This window comes from Montipora capricornis, chromosome 3 (assembly GCF_036669925.1).
Source record: "Montipora capricornis isolate CH-2021 chromosome 3, ASM3666992v2, whole genome shotgun sequence".
Lineage (NCBI taxonomy): Eukaryota > Metazoa > Cnidaria > Anthozoa > Scleractinia > Acroporidae > Montipora > Montipora capricornis.
In genome coordinates, this window is record NC_090885.1 from 66,861,193 (window position 1) to 66,870,168 (window position 8,976).

Sequence of the window (8,976 nt, forward strand, 5' to 3'; positions counted from 1 at the left end):
ATACTGAAGCACAAAAGTATCTTACAATGAAGACGAAGCATGCATTTTATTGGCTAATCGTGTTCATTACCATGACGGCACCTATATCCTCATATGCGAAAGATAACAATGATATGTTCACTGCGCGCGGTGAAGATATGATTTTTTAGTAAAAGGAGAAATCCTGTTATTTCATCAATATCTATATAATAAAATCTATTTATTTTGCTTTCTTCGTATTTAGTGGAAAACAAATAGACTGTTAACAGAGGTTTTTAGGCATATACATCTCATAATAGCCACAGACCCTCACGAGAATATATACGGCTTAAGACTGGTACCGACGTTGTGATTTTCCCAAAATTTGACAATTATCGCATTGAGCCAGTTAAAAGAAGATTGAATATGAAAAATACGTTGTACAACAACAAATTGGAGAAAAACATTCATTCCCTAAGTCCAACTACTTGTTTTGAAAATTGTTTATCGTGACTAGTGCATGTCGGAAGAATATTGATGTTGTTTCAATTAGTACATGTCATTCTTTTCTCCCTATGTATATACCTCTGAATTGCAGGACATTTGATCTTTTGATTAACGAAGTTTCTCTTTTCACTAGTTTTTATGCCATGTAGGCATTTTGAATTTAGTCGCATGATAGTTCCTAAAATTCTTTTTAACACTTAGCTTCTTAGAGTGTTACAACAAATTTAATATATCAAACCTTCATCACAGTCTTTTCCCTTCCATCCAGCAGGGCAAGGCTGACAGCTGTACCCATCCTCAGTAATCTTGCAATTGGCTCCATTCTTACAGGGTGACCTCACACATTCATCAACTTGAAAAATAAAAATACAACAATCAACTTTAGAGCGGTTTTCAATTGAGTGTTGCAAGTACTATTTAGCGAATTGCTTTGGTTTTGCAACACTTCACTCAGTGATTTATTCAAAGTTCTCGCGCCACTTTTTCAACCAATCATAAGTGAAACCAAAATCAAACGTGGCTCACCCGTGCACATTTTCCGGCGCTTTGCGTCGGCTACGTGTAATTACTTGGAGTTTTGATTGGTTTACTGGATTGTGTCTCTATCCTGTTTGTTTGACCAAAGTAGTTACTTAGGTTTTGGCTTTACGACACTCGATTGAAACTCGCTCTACAATTTTCTCGCAGTTTACGTCATTGGGAATCTCAATTACGGCACATAATTAAGCTTCGCTGTTAAACAGAAATCACTGAAGTTCCAAACAGTTTATGTACGGATGAAACAGAAAATGTTGAGGGCTTTTACTGATAAAGATGTTATCTAGCCGTTAATGCGTAATAAAAAATACCTTTATCGCAGTTTTCCCCTCTCCATCCTTCAGGACATGGCTGGCAACTGTAACCAACCTCTGAATCATTAGTCACCCTGCAGCTCGCTCCATTCTTACATGGTGAACTGGCACATTCGTCAACTGAAACATCGATTATTTTATTGTGGGCTTTTGTCTTGCAAATGAAAAAAATTACATCAACGTAAAAGGTAATTACGTTACCTATGATAAGGGATGCCTAAACAAAATCGTTATATTCAAGCTATAAACTGTCTTCCTTTTGGTGAAATTTATTTCACAGGTTATGATCATGACTTGTTTTCCATTTTAATAAAATTTGTGTCTTCACTGCTGTAAAAAACAAAATTTAATCTGCGTCACTGGCACTCAGGGGGAAAGATTAGGGCAAGGTTTAGTACCTGCCAATCTTGATATCGAAGAAGTCACAAAGACGTTAAGGGCGCAGAGAGTAGCACGCGAATACCAAAAAAGGTTTAAGTGCGAATTGTTAAAATAGAAATAACTTTGACTGGATTCCTTTAACAAAATGTCTTAACAGCATAAATTGGTGGAACGAGACTGAGGGGTATGAGGGATAAAGGGCCTGGAGTTCACTCTGAGACGTCAAACGAGAACAACACCGACGTTTCCGCCATTTTGCCTGATTTTATACAGATTCCACATACTTACATATCAATAATTTCTTTTCTTACCACAATAGGCCCAGTTCCAAGTGTGGTATTCATCAAATGAACACCACGGATGTCTTGCTGAAGAGGTGGTGCAGGAGTAATACTTTTTTCCCGCATAGATGAAAGGAAAAACACAGCAACGTCCTTGTGGGTCGTTAGTCTTCTTTCCAGGAGGACAATAACTGTGAACTAACAAAGCAACGAAATAGTTCAATAACAGCTTTGGATGCGTGTGAGAATACAAAAGGATGGTTGCGTAGCAACACTATTCTTTACCACAGTGAGTGAAGTTTCCCGCATCGTATTGTGAATCTAATGAACATCACGCGGTGATCGTAAACCACCTGAAGTTGTGCAAGAGTCGTACGATCTCCCACCCCTATAATTCCTCATTTACTTAGGGGTAAAAAACGATGAACAGTGAAGAAAGCACTAATCCAGCAGTACGTTTATAGAATGGGCGCTTTTTGTGTTTCGTTACATTTACTCTTCACGAAGAATTTTCGTACATGAAGTCTTGTAAATTCAGTTTCAATTTCAATTTCTCCGATTCAATTGTGATCGATCAATACCTTCTAGGTATAAGAGCGATGATAACAACATCTCTTTCCTGCTCTATACGATCAGGCCTTCCTCAAGCTTTCAGTCAGTTGACTGTTTATCATATATCATTTCGTTCAGTTGCCTGTTTACTGGGTTACTTTGAATATCAAAGACAAATATGTGAATCATGAATCAAATGGGATTCCCTATATATACCTCTGAATTAGAGGACATTTGATCTTATGATTAACGAATTTCTCTTTTGAACCAGTTTTTATGCCATATAGGCATAAGATTTTGAATTTAGTCGCATGATAGTTCCTAAAATTCTTTTAAACTCTTCTTAGTGTGTTACAACAAATTTAATAATAACAAACCTTCATCACAGTCTTTTCCCTTCCATCCAGCAGGGCAAGGCTGACAGCTGTACCCATCCTCAGTAATCTTGCAATTGGCTGCATTCTTACAGGGTTTCCTCGCACATTCATCAACTTAAAAATTAAAATACAACAATCAACTTTAGAGTGGTTTTCAATTGAGAGTCGAAAGTAATTAGCGAATTGCCTTGGTTTTGCAACACTTCACTCAGTGCTTGGTTAAAAGTTCTCGCGCCACTTTTTCAACCAATCACAAGTGAAACCAAAACCAAACGCGGCTCACGCGTGCAAATTTGCCCGCGCTTTGCGTCGGCTGCGTATAATTACTTCGAGTTTTGATTGGTTTACTGGATTGTCTCCGTCCTTTTTGATTGGCTAAAGTAACTACTTTGGTTTTGGTTTTAAGACACTCGATTGAAACTCGCTCTACAATTGTCTCAAAGTTCACGTTATTGGGAGTCTCAGTTTCATATCCTACCATCGGGATTATCAACGGCTTATAATTAAGCTTCGCTGGTAAACGGAAATCACTAAAGTTCCAAACAGTTTATGTACGGACGAAAAAAGAAATGTTGAGGGCTTTTACTGATAAAGATGTTATCTAGCCGTTAATGCGCAATAAAAAATACCTTTATCGCAGTTTTCCCCTATCCATCCTTCAGGACATGGCTGGCAACTGTAACCAATTTCTGAATCATTAGTCGCCCTGCAGCTCGCTCCATTCTTACATGGTGAACTGGCACATTCGTCAACTGAAACATCGATTATTTTATTGTGGGGTATTGTTTTGCAAATGAAAAAAATTACATCAACGTAAAAGGTAATTACGTTTCCTATGATAAGGGATGCCTAAACAAAATCGTTATATTCAAGCAGCTGCTATAAACTGTCTTCTTTTTGGTGAAATTTGTTTCACAGGTTATAGGTTATGATCATGACTTGCTTTCCATTTTAATAAAATTTGTGGCTTCACTGCTGTAAAATATATAATTTAATCTGCGTCACTGGCAGGGGGAAAGATTAGGGCAAGGTTTAATACCTGCCAATCTTGATATCGAAGAAGTCACAAAGATGTTAAGGGTGCAGAGAGTAGAACGCGAATACCAAAAAAGGTTTAAGTATGAATTTCTGCGCTTGATTTTGCAAAGTATGAACTGGTTATTTATTAATTATGAAGGATTAGAAAAAAGGGCAACGGTATTTAAAAAAATCACTTATGGCAAACATGTTTGGGGCTCGAGTTTCTCATGATCAGTTGAAGACCGTCGTTAACAGTCGTCAAGTAAGTACGGGCAGAATGCTATTTCAGCTAGGGTTATTTGTTAAAATTACGTCAATTTACAGATATAATTTAATAGCTTTTTCGCCTGTGTAGCTTTTTTCGTTCGATTCTGCTCTCTTTGGCGCTTTGGGGTGTGTAACAGGTATAAGCAGTTGTCAGTTAAAATAGAAATAACTTTCAGTGGATCCCTTTAACAAAGTGTCTTAAGGGCCCACTGACGTATTTTTTTGGGGCGCGTAGCAAAGGATGTAATGGTTAAGTAATTTGAGAGAACTTGCCATTATTTTGGTCAGTTTCCAACTTTTGTAAGCCAATGACCCTAAATATGACGTCATCATACCACGCCCATGGTCACGTGACCAATAAAAGAAAACTCTAAATTTGTCTCCGTGCTACGCAATTTGGGTATTTAATCGATGGTTTGATAATTTGTATTCGTTTTTGCATCCATTCAAGCATGGTTGTCTTTTTATTTTGAAAAATGTTCTTTTTAAAGACATAAACGATACTGAAATACCCATAACTTTTTCAAAAAAGATGATTTTAAAAAATCAATGCTTAGCTATTATTCTGTATTTGGGGGTAAAATGTGCCATGTAAAAAAAAATTTAATTTCAATTTAAAACCGCCGGAAATTTAGCTTTTTTCGCAATCCGGAAGTCAGTTCGTTTACGCATGCGCAGTTGATCTGAGAACGAGCGTGAGGAAGGGCGAGGAAAAACCTTCGATGGAAACAACAGTTTGTGCGGTGACATTTGCTTGTGAGTGGGTTTTCTTGTCAGCTCATGATATGATGACGTCAGTTACCGGAAGTAACATTTCATTTTTATAGCAACGCGCGAAAAATCCGTCTGTGGGCCCTTAACAGCATAAATTGGTGGAACGAGACTGAGGGGTATGAGGGATAAAGGGCCTGGAGTTCACTCTGAGACGTCAAACGAGAACAACACCGGAGTTTCTGTCATTTTGCCTGATTTTATACAGAATCCACATACTTACATATCAATAATTTGTTTTCTTACCACAATAGGCCCAGTTCCAAGTGTGGTATTCATCAAATGAACACCACGGATGTCTTGCTGAAGAGGTGGTGCAGGAGTAATACTTTTTTCCCGCATAGATGAAAGGAAAAACACAGCAACGTCCTTGTGGGTGGTTAGTCTTCTTTCCAGGAGGACAATAGCTGTGAACTAACAAAGCAACGAAATAGTTCAATAACAACTTTCCTCTCGTGTGAGAATATAAAAGGATGGCTGCGTAGCAACACTATTCTTTATCACAGTGAGTAGAGTTCCCATCGTATTGTGAATCTAATGAACATCACGGGGTGATCGTAAACCACCTGAAGGGGGGTTGTGCAAGAGTCGTTCAATCTCCCACCGTACGTGAAAGGAAGAGCACAACATCGGGCATGGGTGTCAGCTGTCATCTTCCCACAACCTAGTTGCTTGAGACTTTAAAAAAATGCAACAATGAAAGTGTCAGCTGCATTGGCATGGTGAACTAGGTTAGAAAAAGCAAGCAAAGCAAGATGTTCTTCCCGACAATGCTAGTTTGGATGAAATTTATTTTCTAGCCTTTTTCATTTTCAATTAGGTGGGGGATCATTTTGTTAATCACGCTTTAGGTTGTCCCGGACGATTAGTCGATCGTAAGTATGATTAATTAATTCCTATTTCCTTGAAAGTCTAAAATGGAAAACTTAGTGAACCCCTGCCTTTAATTATTGTTAAGGTCTCAGAGTGCTTAAGCGTTGACAGGAGCTATTTTGGAGAAGTTCCCAATGCCCAAAGTTGGCACTTAGTCGATCGAACGCCTTAAATTTGAGAGGAAGATACTTTCCCTAATAAAACAAAGTAAATGACTGTAATCCACCTAAGACTTAGATATTAATTTGCATGATGATTTCGCAAGAAAATTCAGAAGAATTTCCAACAATGGCATAGCTTTCACTGCACACACGGCATTGCGAGGTAGCCCATGTGCACGTTTCTGTATCCTCAAGTCAGGGGCACCCAACGAGAATGTACGATTTAACTTTAAATCGTGAGCCCCAAAATTAAACTTAACACCTTTTCTACGCAGGATTTACGTTATATCCTGCGTGAATTTCTTGTGGGTGTTTTGCTGCTCACACCCTTACTGGAACGTGGTTTTGTACTATAAGTTAATGTATAAAACTAGTTCCCTTTAGACATCTTGTTAGAATCCCTGATGAAGTCTTACGGTTTGATCATCAGACGAAACACGTCGGATAATAAACAAAGATAACAAGATCAGTTGCTGTGTGCCGCTCACCAGTATCCATTTAAAAAATTCACATGTATTATCGGATAACTTACCAGCAATTAATTAAATTGACGGTAAAAACCAGCAAAGTGTACAGTAACATACTTCAAGCAGATCACCAGAAAACTGTGTGCGTTAATATTTGGTCACAGAAGAGAGATGAAGGCGTTGCTTTCAACTTCGAGGCTTAAAAACAATTTAAATTTAAACAGAGCAGTCGATTTGCTGCTGTGAAACACGATAAAAGCATTTATGAGTTTCATTGTTGTAAATTGTTGTAACCAGGAGTGCTAAACAACTTCTAGAAATTTCTCGGTTGCCAATTGTTTTAAGTAACTGATAGGAAATGCTGTTAAGACCCGAAACAATCCAATCATTTCAAATCCCTCGAGCTCTTATCCAAACAGCCAAATAAAAGTTCAGTGACGTTTTGGACATGTTCTTCTAAGTGATTCAGTCATACATGCCTAAGAAAGTGTTCTTTTTTTCTCGGAATGTATTGCTTAACTTCATTTGTGAGCAAAATGCATAATGCGTATTGTTGGTAAGATGATCATTAGTAAAATAATTTATCTGAGCATTCCAAGGCATTCTTTTAATGTCTCGGTTGACAAGTGTCAAGCACAGAAAAAAATTACTTGTAATATTGCAAACACATACTTAAAGCTTAAGGTCTTCCGCAGACCTCACACAGCAGGCAACTCAACTGAATGACCATCAATTTTCAAATGCTGACGATGTTACAAACGCGCTGCAATTCTTTGTTTGTATCAACTTCTCAAGCCTCTCCATAGTTGTTAAGGACGTTCGCGTCCAAAATGTTCCCACTTACAGATTTTTTTTAAACTTGCCACGCAGAAAGGTAATGATCTACTTTGCCAAAAAGGCGAAAAAAAAGGGGGTCACCGTGCTCGTTTTCGAGATCATGAGGTGCACTTTTAGAAGATTGTGTTACTTTAAGACGATCTTAAAAAAACTATATTGGTGAAATTTAGATCAGGTAAACGTACTCAATTCAACTTGGCCGCTGATGTCTTTTTGTGAGGTGAAATAGACCTTGAAAAACGATACATATTTGTGTAAGAAAGAAAACTTCGGTCGCACGAGAGCATAAAAGGCGAAATATTTGTAACTTCTCACGCACAGATTTTTTTTTTGTTTTTTGTTAAAATGGACAAAATCAGAAAAGGAAGTGATATGCGGAAAGAAAAATAGGGGTCACCGACCATTCAAGAGAGTAAATCGCTGCGAAGTTCTCAAAGCGATGGTATATTCACACTGTCACGGCATTGCGTGACATTTCTGAGAAGACCTGGATCCACAGCTCTCCCATGGTGCCACACGCTTTCACGTTCCATTCTTGTGGAAAATTTTTGTTCAGCTTACGCATCGTGTTTACCTTCTTTGTCTGCGATGCATGACGTGTGCGTGACATGGGCGAAAAAATGCGCAGTAGCAGTGGGCGCGAACGTCCTTAAGTGGAATGTATTTCTTTCAGGGCATGAAACTGCCGACTCGTTTCCAGGCTTTGCTCAGCTTACGACTGATGGGTCTTGACAAAAATGCTACTAGTCTAAGCAGCCATTTTAAAACGATGAACTTTGAATAACTGCCTGGCTCGCATGTTACTGACTCCAATGGCTCGCATTTTGACTCGCTGGCTGGCATATTGTACAGCCTCTACGCAGATGATCTTTTCTGTAAATTATAAACTAATAGAGGCAGAAGGTACACTTCCTTTAAACATTGCCAAAAAGTACGCATTTCAAGAGAACACTCACTTAGTAATCCATATTTGTTTGCAAGCATTTTTCCTCAAGCAGACATTCTGCTGACCTTCTACAGTCTCATGTGCTTTGTCTGTTGTTACACAAGCGTTTAAATGCAGTTATTAATACTTTGATGTTAAGCATGCGTGAATAATTAAAGCTAAGTATTAATGAATGTCTATTCAAAAAATCTTGTAGAGCGGATTGTTTTGGGGGACACGTTCGTAAATAGTAAAACAAAGAAAACAATTCCTCTCTAGCTTTTTTCATATTCACGTCTCATAGAGAATTGCATCAATAATTGAATCGCACAAAAAACACATAACAAAATTACCCTCTCCTGCATATAACAACCGGCCAAAACTTCAAAATCATATGCTTCATGAATCCAAGTTATCGTGGCCTTTTTTTGTGATCATTTTAAGGCCCCCTTTTGCAGCCTCCTGCTTGTCAAAGAGTTAAAATTTACATCATTAGGGATGATTAATTTGTTCAAAATGGGACTTGCACTGGAACGTTCTCCATTTGTTAATAATGCTGTTATAAAAACGTACCATTACCCTAAACGATTAACAAAGAGGAATAATCCCTTTGCGAAGGACCTCTAGGCAAGAACGAATGTCTAGAAGCATTAAAAAGCATGGCCTCTGAAAAAACGTCAGGATCCTCTGCGAATTCTACAAAGTCTTCTGGGTGATTTAGCTGAAATACTACTAAATGTGCTAAATT

At 38.1% G+C, this 8,976-nt stretch overlaps 1 protein-coding gene across 12 annotated transcripts in view; it reads right to left on the bottom strand.

The window, feature by feature from the left end:
* Positions 1-8,302, bottom strand: part of LOC138043810 (fibropellin-1-like) — a 23,178-nt gene extending 14,876 nt beyond the window's left edge. For 11 of the 12 annotated variants that reach the window (XM_068890277.1, XM_068890272.1, XM_068890276.1 and 8 more), the window contains exons 1-7: positions 8,260-8,302; positions 5,212-5,379; positions 3,537-3,659; positions 2,908-3,021; positions 2,009-2,176; positions 1,314-1,436; positions 704-817 (exon numbers count right to left, since the gene is read on the bottom strand). In XM_068890277.1, coding sequence (XP_068746378.1) covers positions 704-817; positions 1,314-1,436; positions 2,009-2,176; positions 2,908-3,021; positions 3,537-3,659; positions 5,212-5,379; positions 8,260-8,287 — 838 coding nt within the window. In that variant the 5' untranslated portion in view covers positions 8,288-8,302. The remainder of the gene's footprint in view (positions 1-703; positions 818-1,313; positions 1,437-2,008; positions 2,177-2,907; positions 3,022-3,536; positions 3,660-5,211; positions 5,380-8,259) is intronic. The other variant, XM_068890278.1, reaches the window with a different exon arrangement.
* Between the last annotated feature and the right edge of the window lie 674 nt (positions 8,303-8,976).